At 41.7% G+C, this 19,275-nt stretch overlaps 1 protein-coding gene and 1 pseudogene across 1 annotated transcript in view; both read right to left on the reverse strand.

The window, feature by feature from the left end:
* Window positions 1-483: 483 nt before the first annotated feature.
* On the reverse strand, window positions 484-1,441 carry LOC108298555 (annotated as a pseudogene).
* Window positions 1,442-17,826: 16,385 nt separating this feature from the next.
* Window positions 17,827-19,275, reverse strand: part of MAS1L (MAS1 proto-oncogene like, G protein-coupled receptor) — an 8,816-nt gene continuing 7,367 nt past the window's right edge. Inside the window, 3 exon segments of the mRNA XM_037735832.1 lie at window positions 17,827-18,221; window positions 18,224-18,415; window positions 18,418-18,514. Coding sequence (XP_037591760.1) covers window positions 17,827-18,221; window positions 18,224-18,415; window positions 18,418-18,514 — 684 coding nt within the window.

The following is a 19,275-nucleotide window of genomic DNA, read 5'->3' on the forward strand; positions in this document are numbered from 1 at the left end:
GCTTTCTCTGAAAATGATACAAATCCCCTAGAAGCAAAGAAAACCCCTCGCTCATATGGACGTGTATGAATGATTCCACACGCCAGGCCCGGGGATACATGGTGGGTGGTGTTTACTTCCATTGCACCTGCACACAGTAGAAAGTTAGTGCCTGAAAGTTAGAACCAGATCTGTAGCCCTGCTCCCATCAGGCTCTCCTGGCCCTTCCTGCCTTTGATGGTGACACCGCTCTGCTTCCTCTGTTCTGAGCATCTGTTCATTTTTCAATAGAGAGAATAACAGGATGAAGGATGACAGAGAGAGTGTAGGCGGGGAGATGTTGCAAAACAACCCTGTAAAGCAGAACAAAAACAATACAAAACCCCAGAAACCAGATTTAGTACTACAGTATTTTATAACAAGAGAAAGTAGCTGAAAATAACCTCAGTGGGAGGAGTCAGCAGAGAGAATGGAGCTGAGGCCACAGGTTTAGACACCACAGGTTTAGACTAGGAGCCTTTCAATGGATTGCTGAATGAACTGGATCAGCTGTGAGTCTTCTTTGATGGTGACAGAACAAGTGATGACCAGCCTGGAGACCCCACACGCCCACCTCAGGGTCTTCCTGGCATGCAGACATTCCAGGCAGGCCCAGCACATTCTCATCTTCACACAGCAGTGGAAGGTGTCAAATGATCTCTAGCGGCTTGGTGTCTACAGCCACCACAGTGAACTCGCAGATGCCCCTGTTGAGGGCTTTGATGGCTTCATTGGCTCCTGTCTGAAGCTGTTATAGTTACATGACTGCTAATGGAGGTCCAATAGTTTCTTGGTGAAGAGGACATCTGTGAGGGGACAGGTCTTTGGATTTATGTCAGCCTCAGAGCTGTGGTTCCAGTGGCTCCGCACTCCTCAGGGAGCACAGAAGACGTCAGAGCCTCCGGATCAGTTTTGACTTATACATGTGGCAGCCTTGTGGGCATCACATGCAGGTTCACCTTTTGGAGAAAACTTTGGAAGACAGGAGGAATGAAAGAAACTTGTTGCTAGTTCCCTGGTGGTCTAGTGGGTAGGATTTGGCCTTTTCACTCCTGTGGCCTGGGTTTGATTCTCGGTCAGGGAAGACGTGCTTTGGTAAGTTCTCCAAAAGCAGCAACTTTTCCCCCTTGTTACTACAATTTGCGAGGGGCCCCAAGGTTCAGATGCAGGAGAGTTTCCAAAAACTCCAGTGAAGAAGAGGAGTTAATGGCGATGCTCTAGCTGTTTCTCACGCACTTGACAGAGAACCTTGTTCCTACTCTTTTCCTTCTTGGGCACCCTGGCACTCCTGTTCTTTTCATACCTCCATTTCTCACACGGCAGTACTGGCTTTAGAGGTCAACCAAGCAGTTTCCTCAAGGTTACCCAGCCATGCATTGATCGACACCTGGGTGGGGTCCTACCCTATTTGCTGGGCTGCCATTGCTGATAGAATGTGTTCTGCCTCTGATAATGGCTGCTTGATGCTTTCAAAGTAACTCTCCCACAGATAATGACTACAAACTAGAAAAATGTATTTCCAAAAAAAAAAAAATTTGAAGATGCTGGAAGACTGAACAAAAGCATGCAGACATGTGGAAGAATGGTGTGGAGTGAGTTTTGCAATTTGCAAACTTTTGGTGGAGAGCTGTTAACTGAAAAATCATACAATTTATAAGGTTACAGAGGATACTTTTTATTTATTTATTTATTTATTTATTTATTTATTTATTTATTTATTTTGAGACGGAGTCTTGCTCTATCCCAAGCTGGAGTGTAGTGGCAGGATTTCCACTCACTGCAAATGCTGCCTCTTGGGTTCAAGTGATTCTCCTGCCTCAGCCTTCTGAGTAGCTGGGGATACAGCCACGCACCACTGCACCAAGCTAATTTTTGTATCTTTAGTAGAGATGGGCTTTCACCATGTTGACCATGCTGGTCTCGTACTCTTGACCTTGGGATCCGCCTGCCTTAGTCTCCTAAAGTGCTGGGGTTACAGGTATGATTCACCAGTGGTCATCCTGACAGGCTGGGAAATGCAGAAAGCCCAGAAGCAGGCACTTTGAGGGAGGGAGGGGCAAGAAAGGAATTTAAGTTGAATGAGTTGGCCAAACATACATATTCAACAAGTTATAGAAGGATTCATGAATATTTATGAAGGGGGTCCTGATGCATGCTTATTGAACAGACATTCACATAATATACAACCTTGTTCACCTTGTTGTGGATACTGGATACTTGGCGTTTAAATGCATTACAATTAGGCCCTATACACAAAGGTCTTTTCAGGACACAAAGGCATGCAAATGCACAACTACTGTAAATCTGACAGAACCAGTCCATGGTCGCTGGTCTTCTCATCAGGATAAAGTTACTGAAATCAGTCTGTTGTCCAATCAAGGCTGTAGTTATGGCCTGTGGGAAGGCGGGTTCAGTATCTAGCGAGGGGTGAGCAGCAAGTGCTTCCACACTCCTTATACTCAAGGCCAGAGCTTGTTTAGCTACTAGAGAAGAAACCTTGGGGCACTAGAACATAGTTTATTCTTTACTTGTAGGGGGTGTGTGATTTCACCCTTGCCTGGCATGGTCCTAGGTCCTGTTTATAGTCATGTCTTATTGCCATAAAAAGTCCACTCCATCAGTCTTATGATTGCTATGATAACATCAGGGTTGGTCAATTTTGTTAAAACTGCAAAAGGGTGGGAATATAATGAGGCTTGTCTGGCTTCCTGTTTCTTCTTGGCCAGGGTCTGAGTTTTTAAGGTTTGCTGAGGGTCACGTTGGCCAACGGGGGGGTCCATTTATTCAGTTGGGGGACTCAGGATTTTATTTTTAGCGTATTAAACAAACTTTGGTCCAACTTACTTGGGTTAGCTAAATTACAATACAAAACCAAACTGTATTCCTAGATTAAAGGAACAGAAGACAAAGCTTGGACAACCATAGCAACTGGAACATCAGGGGGTTAGGTGGCATCTCAGAAAGGATACAGAACAGTAGCACGACTATAGCTAATAGCAGTATACAGTATATTTCACAGTAACCAAGAATTTGAAATGTTCCCAACAAAAAGAAATGATAAAATGTTTGAGATGATGGATATCCTAAACACCCTGATTTGATCATTACACATTGTAGGCATGTATCAGAATATCACATGTACTCCTGTAAATATTATAATTATTTTCTATCAATTAGAATATAAAACTTAAAAGAATAATAATAAGCAAAGAGGGAAGGACAGAACTTTTTTTTTTTTTGAGATGGAATCTCACTTTGTTGCCCAGGCTGGAGTGCAGTAGTGTGATCTCAGTTCACTGCAACCTCTGTCTCCCAGATTCAAGCAATCCTCATGTATCAGCCTACCGAGTAGCTGACATTACAGGTGTGTGCCATCATGCTGACTATTTTTTTTTTTATTTTTAGTGAGATTGTGTTTCACCATGTTAGCCAAGCTATTATTGAACTCCTGACTCAAGTGATCTGCCAGTCTGGGCCTCCCAAAGTTCTGGCATTATATGTGTGAGCCACCATGCCTAGCCAAATAGTTTGATTGTATACATTGTGGTGATGATCTAATGGGTCTATATTTATTTCCAGACTCAGCATGTTGTGTTCATTAAATATGTACAGCTTTTAGTATACCAAACATACATCGGTAAATTGTTTTAAGATAAAAATACAGCAAATAAAACATATAATTATTATAATTGTCCTGTGATTAATAGATGCCAGAGACAAATTTAAAATCTAAAAAAACACAGAACACTTGCTGACAAATGGATTTGTACAGGAATATTCATGCACAGTAGCTTTTTTCATAATAGTCCAACTGGAAATAACCAAATTGTCCATCAGCTGTGGTGTATTCCCACATTGGAATAACATGCACCAGTAACACCCAAATCAACTTGATACATATAATAACATGGATATATTTTAAAGATGTGGAAAAAACCCACATCTTGAATTTCAAGAACAGAGCAACATAATCTATGGTGATAAACATGATAGTGATTAACTGATCATCAGAATAGTGATTAACTAAGTGGAGAATGGTGGGATTGCCTGGAAAGGGACTCTATGGATGTTTTAAAATTTATTTTATTTTTTAAATCTGAAAAAACTATTTTTATAGAGATAGGGGTCGTGCCATGTCACCCAGGCTGGCCTCAAACACCTTGGCACCATCAATTTTTCCACCCCAGTCTCCCAAGTGCTGGATTACAAGCATGAGTTACTGTGCCTGGCGTTTACAGACCTTTCTGGGGTGATGGAAATTTTCTATAACTTGATCTAGGTAATAATTTCATTTGTCAATATTTAATAACCTGTCCAGTTAATATATTTGAATTTTACACTATGTGAATTACATTTCATTAGTTTGCTCTTTAGCATAAACATGGGGGTTGGGGAATGGAAGTTGGAGACAAGTCAGTGTAAACCATGGCAAGGAGCTTGGATTTTATTTTAAACACAGTAAAAGCCCATTTTCATTCCCCCCCACCCCCCACAACAAAATCCCTGCTACTATCTCAACCAGAAGAACAGCTATAACTACACAATTTCATGAGTGGAAAGTACAGAGAAGTCTTCTTGAGATGACGCATTTCACCCTGTGGGGCAGTTCAACACATGCCCAGACATGAGGCACCTCCAAGTTTCCAACGACCTAGTCCAGGGGTGTTCTGCTGGCCCTCACTGGATCACGCTGGCAAGTCAGTGGTAAGCCTTGTTCTCTGGCCACAAATAAGGGTTGCAGCCATTATAAGGAACAGTAAAAACCAGTTATGACCACACCACTGCATTAGTGGAAGCTACCACCATGGCGGATTGAAAGGCGGCACTTTACCTTTTGGGATATTTTCTGCTCAATGGTGACACATAGAGTGTATCCTGAGCACCAGGTGTGTGCAATTTGGGGTCCCCTTCCCTTTGCCTGACAGCACCGCATTGCAGCAGTCAGTGCTAAACCCCGCTAAAGGACGCAGCCAGTGCGGGAATGAAAGCAAACAAAAAGACACATCAGTTTCTACCCAAAAATGTCAGCCACCACCATTTTGGATTGGAACTGAGGCTCTGCATTCACAACACAAAGTGCGAATCACTATGCCACCATGGCACACCATAAACTTGCTGGCAGGTGCTGAGTTTCCTTTAATACTTTTGATGTAAAAATATTCACAATATTTTGTTCTTGCATCGCTTGCTTTCTGGCAGGTGGAGTGGTAAGAAGCACAAATTCCTATATCCTGTTCTTTCAAAAAATGTTGTTTGATCAGAATGCAGGATATTGAACAAGATAACTAGCCTATCGCCTTCAAAAACTCAGCAACAAAAACAAAGAAATGGAGGGACAGTTCTAGGTAACTAAAGTGCAATTGAGAAACTTTACTGGGAACCTGGGGAACAACATCAATATCACAACTCACTTCTCTCTCTCTCTCTTTTAAATAAATATTATGTATATATATGCATATATGCATTACTTATGTACATAATGTGTTACACACACACACACAGACACACACACGGGGAAAGAGAGTTTAATTCAGCAAAGAAGAATTCCTGAATCAGGAAGCTCCAGAACCAGAATAGGTTCGGAGAGACTTTAGTGATATTATGTGGTGGAAGAATATTTATTGATGGAAAAAGGAAAGTGGCTTACAGAAAACAGAAATCAGGTATAAAAATAATTGGATTGGCTGCAGCTCTGAGTTTGTCTTATTTGAACCCAGTTCAAATAGTTGGCCACCTGTGATTGGCCAAAACTCAGTCATTGGCACAAGAGTAGGTTACAGGTTGTTGGCTGGGCGTGTTGTCTCACGCCTGTAATCCCAGCACTTTGGGAGGCCAAGGTGGGTGGATCATGAGGTCAAGAGATAGAGACCATCCTGGCCAACATGGTGAAACCCCGTCTGTACTGAAAATTCAAAAAGTAGCTGGGCATGGTGGCGTGCACCTGTAGTCCCAGCTACTTGGGAGGCTGAGGCAGGAGAATTACTTGAACCCTTGAGGTGGAGGTTGCAGTGAGCCAAGATCATGTCACTGCACTCCAGCCTGGTGCCTGGTGATGGAGCAAGACTGTCTCAAAAAAAAAAAAAAAGTAGGTTACAAGCTGTTTACACATTCAGTTAGGTTACAGTTCACTACGTATGGAGAAATCCTTAAAACATGTGTGCATGTGTATATGTGTGTATAACATATATGTGTATATGTATATATAACACACATGCACACATGCATATATATAAATATATAATATATATATAAATATATATATTGATATTTATTTATTTAGATACATATAGATATAATATAAATAAATATAGATATTTATGCATATATAGTGCATGTTATATGTGCATACATGACACACATGCACACATTATAAATGCATAAATACCTATATACATACACATACATGTGTATAGATGTGACATTTTCTAAACAATTAGAAAATTTTTATCTGGACTATATACTAGATAATATTATTGAATTAATGTTAATATCCTTAGGTTTGAACATTATATTCTATTATAATTATGTAGAGTAATGTCCTTAATCTCATTAAATACATGCTGAAATATTTAGAAATGAAGTGGAGTTTTCTTTTTCTGCATTTACCATGAAATATGCATGTGTGTGTAGGTGTGTGTAGACAGAAAAAAAAAAAAGATAAAGAAATGTTAACTGTTGAACTTGGGTGAACATTGTAGAGGTGTTCTTTTTTTTCAGCTTTTCTATAGGTTTGAAACTTTTCAAAGTAAATAATTGTGGAGGAAAAAGTAAGACATGGGAGGCTGTGAAGAACTGGCTGAGTTCTAGGCTAAAATTTGGCTCTCTGTGGGTCTCTGCCTTGCAGGAGGAGCGACAGCTCTCAGTATCTCTCACTGCTAGAAGAAAGTGTAGATTACCAGTCTGCTGTACAAACCTATGTAAGGGATCTCCTCCTGTCACCCAGGATATGGGTGAAGTGTATTCTTAGACCTTCTTACGTGAATCAGCCTTCTAGCCTGGAAGTCTGGTAGGTAAGTTTAAGGCTAATTTGTATGTTTCAAAGCTTCTGAAGAAGACATCTCACTTTTACATTGGATTCCAAAAGACAAGTCAATGTATATGAAGAATTTAGTTTCAGATAAAGAAATCCAAAGGAGAGTAAGTGATCTGAAACCTAACAGTCCCATTGGGGTATATTGTTTTTGCCTGTTGGTCCTACAGAAATCTCAAGGATGGGAATTTGGCATGTCCAGGAAGATTTTTCCAGATCATGCTTAAATAGCAAACTTTTAAGATCATTCTTTGGCAGAGAGTCTACTGAGGCAGGAAAGTGGCAGGACTTCTTTTCCAGTGGTGGCCCTGTTGATCAGAGAAGGATCTGGTCCAAACAGGGTGTGGTGAAGAAGCTGACCAAAATCAGCAGATGGAGACGAAAGCTACCTCTAGCTACTCTCAGTGCTCATTAGCATAAAGGCACTCCCACCAGTGCCATGACAATTTATAAATGAAAATGTCAACATGCCATGGCAACGCCTGGGAAGTTACCTTATATGGTTCTGTAAACATCCTATCTCTTTTCCAGAGAGTTCTGAATAACCTACCTCCTAACTAGCATCTAATCAAAAGTAAGTACACATACAGCTACCTAGCAGCCCACATGCTGCCTAGGGGTTATACCCCTGTCCCACAAGAAGCAGCACCAGCTTAACCAGAGCTGCTTTCTTTCACCGCTGGGTTGCTCTTGAATTCTTACCAGGGAAGAGACAAGAACTCTCCTGGACTAAGCTTCAGTTTGGGGGTTGTTCTCCTTGTATCATCTGGTGACCACAAAGAAAAGAGAAGACATGATAAGACAAGATGGGATGGGACGCCACACAGGACAGAGTCAAGAACTATTTAAGGCAGTACACTTGGTTGTGAAAGTCCCTTACTGTGTTGAACCCGAGATGCCAGAGTTGCATTGTTCTGTGGCCCCAACTTGGCCTTTGTGGTTCACCATTGGCCAACCCTTGGAGTTCCAGCATTTGGTGTGGGGAACCTCATCGGCTGATACTTAGGTACTCTGAGGTTTTGGCATTTTGTTGTGTGTGAGAGTTCTACTGTCACTGTCGGCCTCTGCCTGGCTGCTCTGGGGTTTTCAGCATTGACATTCCCTATAGGATTATGGATTACAGTGCCTCCCCTGGGGGAGTGTTGATGTCATCTTCTCTGCCCTTAAGTTAAAAATTACCATTTTCCATAGCAGCCAGGCGTGGGCCTCTTCCTGTGTGACCTTGCTCAAGGCCATACTGTACTGTTGGTCACAGAGGCAGGGGTTCCTGGACCCCGAACCCAAGTGACAACTACCCATAGTGGCAGACAAGCAGCAGCCACCCAAACATTTTGCTAAAACATTTCTCTTCAGTGTCTGTGGCTGCTAGGTAGACTCTCTGGCAGCTCAGGGAACAACACTGTTCATGCCTTCCCTTCCTCCCTTCCATGAACACCTGGTTTCTCTCAGCTCCTCTTTGCACAAACTGAAATGCTTTCTTCACTCTCTGTGGAATTCAGACCCATCATTCTACTGCTTATTCATATTTCATAGTTCACTTTCATAATGCTTTGCTACCTGTACTTACATCTTCTCTGCAGGAGGTGGAAATTTGAAAGGAAAAGTAACCGGGCTTTTGATAGACTTAGAAAAACTTGTGGGTGGCATAGAGATCTTTGTTAGACATGGGGACAACAGCAAGCATCCCAAAGGACTCCCCACTGGGGTGTCTTTTAGGCAATTGGGGCAAATTCAAATTAGATGGCTCAAAGAAAAAGAAACACATTTTCTTGGGAGAACAAGAAATTTGGCCTGAAACTGGTTCTTTCCATCATAATACTATTTTACAACTGGGCTTATTCAGTAGAAAGGAAGGAAGATGGGAGAAGCTCCTTATGTACAGGCTTTTATGGCCCCCTAAAAGGATTCTGACTTAAGAGTCAACTGCAGGATGTGTCTGGCTCATGTTACTTCCAGGCACCAAGAAACTGTGTGGGAGATCCTCTATGCTCCCTTCCTAGCGGCACCCTCTGGAAAACCCATTGCCCTCCCCAGGGTCTTCTCTGTCCCCCAATTCTGAGAGGGGTGATGCCAGTTGTCCAGTGCAGGATTCCACTCAATGTCATCAGAAACCTCTCCCCCTTATTCAGTGAGCTCCAGCCTATATCCCCCACTGCCCAAGGAAGTAGTCCAACCAGTACCACCAGGAGTGGGGCTCTATATCAGCCCCTGAAATTGAATCTGTGCCCATTGTGGGAGGTAGCTGGCAGGGATAGGGGAACAATCAGAGTCTATGTGCCATTTCCCATGTCCAAATTGGCTTTATTCAAGAAGAAATGTGGCTGGGTTTTGAAGGATCCAGGGCAGTTCATAGAATAGTTTGTAGGTTGATCGTCTTTTGATTTAACTTGGCACAACTTGCAAATATTATTATCCACTTGCTCTCCTATAGAGGAGAAGCAAAGTGTTCTGGGTACTGCCTGTGAATATGCAGATAGAGTAGCTGCTCCAAGGCCATGCCATTTATGTAGAAGGGGATGCAGTTCCACACAGAGACCCTCAGTGGGATTACCAGAAGTGTTCCCAAGATCTTCAATATAGAAACCACAGGCTAACTTGTTTAACAGAAGGTATGAAAAGGTGTGTCATTAAGCCGGTTAACTTTGACAAGGACAGAGAAAGAACACAGCAGAAGGATGAAAATCCTGCTCTGCTTCAGGGCTGCTTGGTTGAGGCACTCAGGAAAATACTAATGTAGACCCAGACACCTTGAAGTGTGGGCTCTTCTGAGCATGGATTTTATTACTCCATCTACCCCTGACATTAGGAGGAAGTTACAAAAGGCAGGAATGGGACCCCAAATTATGGGAGCCAATTGTTAAACATGACCTTTGGAGTTTACAATGATAGCCACAGGGCAGAGGAAGAGGAGAAAACCAAAAGAAGTGACCAAAACGTGCAACTGTTAGCAGCTGCTTTCAGACTTTTGTGCCTTCTGGGTTAACCATGGTAAGAGAATGTTGCAAGAGTGGCTTTGGAATGCCCAGATGAAGGCCAGCTTGTCAGCCCCCGGGCTGGAATCGGTGAGCCTTTTGTAAGGAAGAGGGCCACTGGAGGAAAGACTGCCTCAGGCTCCAAAGGGAGTTTCAGCTCCCCAGATCCCTAATGGCTGAGAGAATAGAGAACTGACAGGGCCCAAGGTTCCCTACAGCTTCCACCAGAAACCTTACCATCTCTACAGAAGGCGTCAGGTAACTCCTGACATGGCAGGTAAAAATATTAAGGTATTGGACATGGGAGCCACCTTCTCAGTTCTGATGCGGTCCTCGGGGCCTCTGTCTCCCCACTCCTATACTGAAATGAGGATTGATGGCCAGCCAAAAGCTAGGAGATTCACCCATTCCTTTAGTTGCACTGTAAGGAAACACATGTTTTCCCACAGATTTTTGCTTATTCCAGAGTGCCTTATTCCTTTACTGGGAAGAGACTTGCTTTCCCAATTATAGCCCACAGTTCAATTTGGAGCACCTCAAGAGAAGGCCACAGGCTGGGAAGAAACAATTCTCCTAGTTCTAAGTGCATGTCTTAACACAGATAAAGATGTTCCTTCCAGCACATTACTTCCCCTCTGTTTGGGACATGGAAGTTCCTGGAAGAACTGTTAATGTACTCCCAGTCAGGTTATTTTGAAATGCAGTGTTAATTATCTATGGGAAAAACAATACCTTTTTAAGTGTGATGGCTCACACCTGTAATCTCAGCACTTTGGGAGGACAAGGTGGGCATATTACTTGAAGCCAGGAGTTCAAGACCAGCATGGCCCCCATGACAAAACTCCCTCTCTACTAAACACAAAAGTTAGCTGGGTGTGGTGGCGGGTGCCTTTAATCCCAACTACTCAAGAGGCTGTGGCAGGAGAATTGCTTAAATCCAGGTGGCAGAGATTGCAATGAGCCTCTTGCTACTGCACTCCTACCTAGGTGAAAGAGGGAGACTGTATCTCAAAAAAAAAAAAAGAAAGAAAGATAGAAAGCAAAAAACAAAGACATCCAATATTTTTTTAGACCTGAGGCTCAGAGGGGCATCCATCCTCTAATAATGAAGTATGGATTATTACAATTCTGTCAGTCCCAATGTAACACCCCCATTTTCCTGTTAATAAGCCAGATTTATTAACAGGAAAATATAGATTTGTTCAGGATCTAAGGGCAGTTAATGAGGCAGTAGCTCCAGTTCCAGTAGTTGTTAATCTTTACACCATAATAACTCAAGTCCCTAAAGATGCTCATTGTTTCACAATATTCAGTTTAATAGATGTTTTCTTTTACATACTTTTACACCTATAGAGTTCCAGTACCTTTTTTCATTGTGACTAATCCAGACACTCATGCTGCATCTTGGCTTACCTAGACTGTCCTGTCCCCAAGATTTTAGGACAGTCCCCATCTGTTTGGCAATCCATTGGCAAAAGAATTAAGGAAACTACAGTTAATTAATGGATCTTTCTTACAATATGTGTATGACCTATTAATTTCCAGCCCTACCAGGGGAAAATTCTGATAAAAATACAATTCAAGTCTTTACTTTTGTGACAAAACAAGGGTAACAGGTCTCCCCTCAGAGGCCCAAATTTCTGTCCAAAGGGTCCCATCATGTATTGGGGCACATGGTCATTTCTGGGACCAAGATCCTCACCCAGGGTTGAAAAGAGACCATCCTGGCACTCCAGCCCCCTCAAATTAAGAAGCCTTTTTGAGAATAGCTGGATTCTGCCAGATTTGGATTCCCAGGTTTGGGCTCGTAGCAAAACCATTCTACGAACCCCCAAAACGAAGTGGTCACAAGTCTTTGAATTGGAATGAGACCTGTCAACAGGCCTTCTTAACCTTAAAAGAAAAGCTAGGAACAGCCCCTGCTTTAGGACTCTTGAAGTCAGAAAAACCTTTCACTTGCTATGGGAAAAACAAAGGACAGCTTTGGATGTTCTAACTCAAAGGCTTAGGAATTACTTTGGACCAGTGGGCTGCTTATCTAAATAGCTAGACCAGGTAGCAGCTGGGTGGCCAGGATGCTTGAGACCTGTGGCTATCATCACTGTATTGGTGGAAGAAGCCAGTAAGTTTACCTTAGGACAACAATGAGATGTCACGGCACCCCCACTAAACCCCAGGAAGTACAGTATGGAGAGTCCTGGAGCCAAAAGTGTACCAATGGCTACCAGGGGACCAGCTGCTTAAATATTAGGTTCTTCTGCATAACATCCCAGATGTTACCCTTAAAGTATGTTGATTTTTAAACCCTCTACTCTGTTGCTGGACCTCACGTCTCATAAGCAGATCTGCAACTCATTCATTTCTGTGTGGAACCCATGGAAGACATCTCTAGAAGACCCAATCTTAAAGACAAGCCCTGTCTAACCCCAATGTTGTGTAGTTAGAGATGGAAATAGCTTTATTTATGAGGGAATAAGAAAGCAAGATTAGCCAGCAAGAAGTCATTGAGGCCAAGGATTTACCTTCTCAGACTTCTGCTCAAAAAGCAGAATTCACTGTTCTAATGAGGGCATTCCAACTATGGAAATATTCAAGACCAGGGGCAGTGGCTTACAACTGTAATCCTGGCACTTTGGGAGGCAGAGGTGGGTGGATCACTGGAGGTCAGGATTTTGAGACCAGCCTGGCCAATATGGTGAAAGCCCATCTCTACTAAAAATACAAAAATCAGCCTGGCATCGTGGTGGCTGCCTGTAATCTCAGTTACTTGGGAGGCTGGGACACAAGAAACACTTGAACCCAGGAGGTAGAGTTTGCAGTGAGCTGAAATCATGCCACTGGACTCCAGCCTGGGTGACAGAGCAAGAGCCTGTTACAAAAACAAACAAACAAATAAACAAACAAAACTTAAGAGTCAATGTATTTACTGACTGTGTATCTGGGTTCCTGGTGCTCCATGCTCAGGCAGCCATAGGGAAGGAAAGGGGACTATCAATAACTAAGGATCACACATACAACTTTACCCAGATCTTGCAACTTTTAGATGCTGTCCAACTCCCAAAGGAAATAAAAATTATTCACTTCAGGGGATACCAGAAGGGAGACACTTTTATTATTAGAGGAGATGGCCTGGTTGAAAGAGCAGCTAAGGCTGGCATTCCAGGCTGCTGTACTACCACCAAGTACTCCATCCATGTCAGCAGCACCATATTACTATACCCTTAAGGAAATTAAAAGGACTGAAAACAAGGCTTCCAGTGAGACCTTCAGATGATTGCTAGAAAATAAACTCTATTACTTGCAAAGGCATAAGAATAGTTAAAAAAAAAAAAAAAAAAAGAAAAGAAACAAAACTCTATTCCTGAGGCTGAGAAACAGGAAATAATGAAACATTTTCATGACTCCTCACATTTGGGATAGGATTCTCTATTCACTAGTTTCTCAAATATTCTTGGAGAAGGGATTGTTCCAGACTATAAAAAGGGTTACAACTTGGGAAGTTGCCCCTCACCCTGATCCCCACTTAAACCTGTGCAACACCAAGTAACACACCATGGGGAGACTGCAAGACAGATTTAACCCAGAGGCCGCCTTACAGGGACTAAAGTGTTTGCTAGTATTTACAGACACTTTCACCAGGTGGATAGAAGCTTTCCCCACAAGGACAGAAAAAGCACTGGAAGTGTCCAAATTCTTTTTTTTTTTTTTTTTGAAACACAGTTTCGCTCTTGTTACCCAGGCTGGAGTGCAATGGCGCGATCTCGGCTCACCGCAACCTCTGCCTTCTGGGTTCAGGCAATTCTCCTGCCTCAGCCTCCTGAGTAGCTGGGATTACAGGCTCGCGCCACCATGCCTAGCTCATTTTTTGTAGTTTTAGTAGAGACGGGGTTTCACCATGTTGACCAGGATGGTCTCAATCTGTTGACCTCGTGATCCACCCGCCTCGGCCTCCCAAAGTGCTGGGATTACAGGCGTGAGCCACCGCGCCCGGCCCCCAAATTCTTAATAAAGAAATCATCCCAAGATTTGAGTTACCAAAAGATTTGCAAGGTGATAACTGACCTCCCTTCACAGCTAAGTTGACCCAGTGAGGTAACGCCTCAGCTTTAGGCATTAACTATCTTCACTCCTCATGGAGATCTCAACTAATTTGAACAGTCAGTGATGTATGATATTGAAGTCCAAGAAACCTATAGATAGGGCTGCTGCAAGATATTCAAGTCAGTGACACAATGTCTTGAAAAAAGTAGAATTATCCACTTTCACCTCTGGCATCTTCAGAATATTGTCCTCATTCCTCATTGAGCATGCTTTCCAAATGATTAGGATATGACTTCATACTCAGAATATGATATGAAACATAAGAAAAAAGAACTTCCTTTCCTTCTGTCTCTTTTCATATCTGCGAAAACTCTTCTCAGGGCCATACCACATAGAATGTCCTGCTACATCTCATTAGAGTGCCCTCTAATGAGATATAGCAGTGCCCTCAATATAACTAACACATAGGCCTTTTTTACCTACCCCAGAATTATATACACCTCCCTCCCTTGTCCAAATTAAAATTAAAATATTAGCATCTATGCAAAATGCACCATTATTTTGTAAAGAACTGTATCTAGTATCATCTTATTACTGTCTCTAGTTCCATTCAGGCACCCAAGTGATGGGCATTTAATTCCATTAATTCAGTAAGTGTCCTTTCCAGCTGTACCTTCTTGGGCACAAGAACAGACAGAATCACACTCTTCAGCAAAGTAAGGTCCATCACCCACAGGCTCACAGTAATCTGTTCTTCTCTTCAGAAGAATTCACCTAATCTATCTGGAGAATCATCCATGGACACTGGAACTTCCCTCTGGGAGATTTGCCTTATTTGGTTTATTTTGTGGTCATACCTGGGTGTTTGAGGTGAAACACCCTTCTAATGTTTGTTCATATTTCACAATCCCATTTCTTTTGGCAAAAGGCCAGGGTTCAGGTTTGTGCCTTTGGGTCTCAACATATGTTTTTTTGTCATGTTTTTTTCACTTGTTAGTTTGGTTTTGTTTCATTTTTTTTTCTTTTATTTTAAGAGGTGGGGAGTAGTAATTTCATTTTATTAAAATCTTCTCTCTTACAGATTTTCTGGAAACGATCTCATGAACATATTTATCAATGTATTATTATTATTATTATTATTATTATTATTATTTTGGTAAGAAGATTCCCATTCCTAGCTATGGGTACCAGTTCCTGCCAAGTCCTACTTAATGGCTTTGCCTTGGAGAATTGTATCACAGCTACAGGTATGAAAGTGCCCAGTCGCCCAGTCCCTCCCAATTGCATCTCTACAGTAGAGACAGTGGGCTTTTCTGCCTTGGGAGCAGGTAAAACAAGTATTGTTTCAATAAACACCCTGTAATGGACATAATTTGGTAACACTATTTTGGCTCTGTAAAAATGGAGCAATAAAACTTTAAACATTCATTATAAGTGTATGTGTGTTTATAATTTTAAGGTACAGTACTCAATTTTTCCCCAACAAAAGTAATAACTTAAACTCACTACTTTGGTTGCAGAAGACATTAAATCCTCTATATTCTTCTGTGTGTCCAGCCATTGAAGCTTATTAATAAAAGGGGTAGGAAATCATATATCATTATGCAGTGCTTGTGATGACTAATAAGGTTGAATACTTTAGCCATTTAACATAAAATATGAAACTGGGCTCATACTTCACACTATCTACCAGTAAAAAAAATAAAATTGATCAAATATTTACATGTTTACAAATGAAATAATTTAATAGTATTCTAAGACAGTATAGATTCATTTTATATTGTCTGATGTAGGTAAAACTTCTTTAATCATAACTGAGAATACCTAAGCCATAAAAGACTGACAAATTCAAATTTATAAAAATGGTGTGCATGACAACAATATTTTTTTAATCATAACCAAAGTGAAGTGACCAATGAAAATGTTGGAAATTATATTTGCAGCTCGGACAACTGAAAAGGACTGATCTGCTTATAGGTGGAGAGCTAACAGAAATTGAGAGACAAAAACCTGTCCACGAGAAGCCTCATGCCCCTTCCTTTGCTCTGACACCTCCTTAACATGCTCCTGAATGGACAGCATCATGAGACATGAGCTACACAATGTTGCAATAAGGGAATGAAGAGTTCACCAAATATTCTAATATCAGGCTTGAACGAATCTTCTTTGTTTTGAGTAACAGGTACACATAATTGAATAAGCATATATAGAAATCATAAAAAAATTGAGTTGTTTGATAAATTACACCTTAAAAGGAGATTATACATTATTTTAAACACCATGGTAGACAAAACTGACCAAGTCTTCAGTCACAGAGTAAATCTCAAAGAAATCCAAATAACGTTAATAATAACATTTTGTTGGTTATATTATTTGACCCCAATAAAATAATATATCCAAATAGCTAGAATTTCAAGCATATACATATAAAGCAATATCATATATATATAAAGCAATATTATAGAATGCCAATTCTAGCCCTTGAAGGATTGTCTAAAATCATAGACATAAGATTAATAAGGCTGAAATAAATGATATGTAGTTAAAGGAAATGCAATTTTTATTCAAATTACAAAGGAGTATTATTAAAACTTATTATGTGCAAACACTGGAACTCAGAAACTGAATCATGAAGTAATGACTTCAATCTCACAAAATTTCTTATCTTCTAGAAGAGGCTTAAAATAAGACCAAAAGAGTGGAGCCATTAGAAATTACAATAATGTTATAAGAAATAAAAGAACAATAAGATTTCATGGCAAATGTGGTCATAGAGATGCTCTTCAAATTGACCTTTTTAACTAGAGATAAAAAGTGGAAAAGGCAAAGACAAGAAAAATAGTGAATGACATAATTCATCACAGAATAAAGAAAATTTGCAAAAAGAATGTGTGTCATTCAACAAAAGAAAGCCAATATAAGAGTTTTGTAAGTAAGATGGCAAGTTAAATGGTATTAAGTTGGAGAAGGGATAAGGTAAATTTATTTTCTTCAAAGTCTAAAGTTTGGTTGTAATTCTAACCCAACCAAATTGGGTTGCATAATGTAAGGAGGGATTACATTATGCAACTTAATGTATTTGTACATTTATTTAACACACTGCAACACATCATCCTTACTAAATAATTATTATACATGTTGTAAATAAAATCCAATGAGTCCTATATATTCATAAGGTTAATTAATCCCCATACCAACCATGCGTATTAAATGCCAACTTTATCTTTCTCTTGCATAAGATGAAACAGACTTACAGAGAGTAATTTGCCCACAATGACATGCTTTGAATGGGAAAGCCAAAGTTTGGACAAAGGCAATCTGGGTGCAAAACGCTGGCTCTTACTTCTTATTTGATGATGGCTCTTGGTGTAGAGAATCAGGTAGTACAGGTAAGTTCAGGCTCTATTTAAGGAGGAGATAGACAAAGAGAGGAAAATTTATGGCTGGACTTGGAGGATGCTCCAGGATAATGACAGAGAATAATGCATGGCCTTTTCTATAGACCCTGTTTGGGATTCCACAGATACCAGGAAAGTCTCACTGGGTCGCATTCCCCTTATTGTTGGAACTGGAGCTCATTCAAACAGGGTATACTGCCTAGAAAGGAAGTTAATGTCTCTTCCAACCACAAACAGCAAGAGTTGTTCTGAAAGTTCATGAAACCTGTACTTGATTAGAAGAAAACATTGATTTCGTGCAGCAGTCTTATGAGGCAGAACAGGCTGGGTTACTATGTGTAAAAGTCTCCTACTCAGATGTGGAAAATCATGTTTCCACTTTGACTCGGTGCTCCATGGGAAGAAGATTCTCCACATACTGAGTAGAGTCCCGCTGCTCCATAGAGTCAATGCCAACTGCCTTTGTGTTCCTCCCCAGCTCTGGCTTATCTGCTAATGCCCATTGGAGAATCACTCTGAGAGGTTCCTTCAGCCTTTTCTTTCTGAGGCTCCCCACAAAGAAATAAATGATAGGGTTGGCGCTGGTGTTTATAATGAGGAACAAAGAAATTAAATAGGAAGTGGTGACCAACATTTTGAAATCTGATATGAAGGATGCCACGGTCAGCAGTAGGACCCAGAGCAGGAACACGGTGGCTGAGATCTGCAGGACCACATAGACCCTGGTGGCCTACAGGAGTCTAATGAGCAGAGTCAGACTGGCACACACATCACAAGTAAAAGGATACCATGGAAGAGCTCAAAAATCTTTAGAAATATGACACATGCCTCTACATGTTTCCAGTAAATTAGGAAAAGTGAATTTACTATGTTGGTGCAAAGAGACAGGGCCCAGATAAGGCTGCAAACAACAGTAGATGTGTACTTTGGGCGGTGGCATCTGTACCAGATGGGGTACTGATGGCCACCAGGAGACAGAGGCACACCACAACGGAAAAGGGAGACACTATGGCCAGGAAATTAGGGATAAAAAACACAACTCTGATAGTTTAACACTTTAGGGTTAGGTTTTTAACAGTTCAAATTCCCCTTGCTAAGCCCTTGAACAGTCCTGTGCAGACAGAATAAAGAACTATTTCGAAGATGGCCGTTTAGGAAGAGCTCAGGATTGCAGCTCCCAGTGAAAACGCAGAGGGTGAGTGGATGCTGCATTTTTATTGCACACAGACTAGGAAATTCCCAGGCGAAGGAGCTCCAGGGGTCGCCGGCGCGGCGGTTTCGGCCAGCGCAGCTGTGCTGGCCAGTGCCACTATTTGCGCCGCATGGCTGTTTTGTCGGCCACCCGGGAGCAGCGGTTCTCCATACAAAATACACCAGTCCAGGTGCCCTTTTGGCTGGTGATTGGAGCCTCGGGAAGTTGCCCATTTGTCTGTTTAAAAAGCAGACTGAGCAGAGAACCAGGACAGTAGATTCCAGGGCAAAAAAAAGCGCCACGAATCTCAGTGCTGCCGTTTAAGGCAGCGCAGTGAGCGACCGCCTGGGAAAACAAACAGTCCCCGGCACCACTTCAACAGGCGACTGGAACACCAACTTAAAAAAAAGACAAAGGAGGAGGATCAAAGATGGCCATTTAGGAAGAGCTCAGGATTGCAGCTCCCAGTGAAAGCGCAGAGGGTGAGTGGACGCCACGTTTTTATTGCCTACAGACTAGGAAATTCCCAGGCGGAGGAGCTCCACGGTCACCAGCGCGTCTGTTTCGGCCAGCGCGGCTGTGCCAGCAGGCACTGCTGCTTTGCCCCGTGTGGCTGCTTTGTTG

The sequence above is a fragment of the Cebus imitator genome, unplaced genomic scaffold (genome assembly GCF_001604975.1).
Source record: "Cebus imitator isolate Cc_AM_T3 unplaced genomic scaffold, Cebus_imitator-1.0 Scaffold995, whole genome shotgun sequence".
Taxonomy (NCBI): Eukaryota; Metazoa; Chordata; class Mammalia; order Primates; family Cebidae; genus Cebus; species Cebus imitator.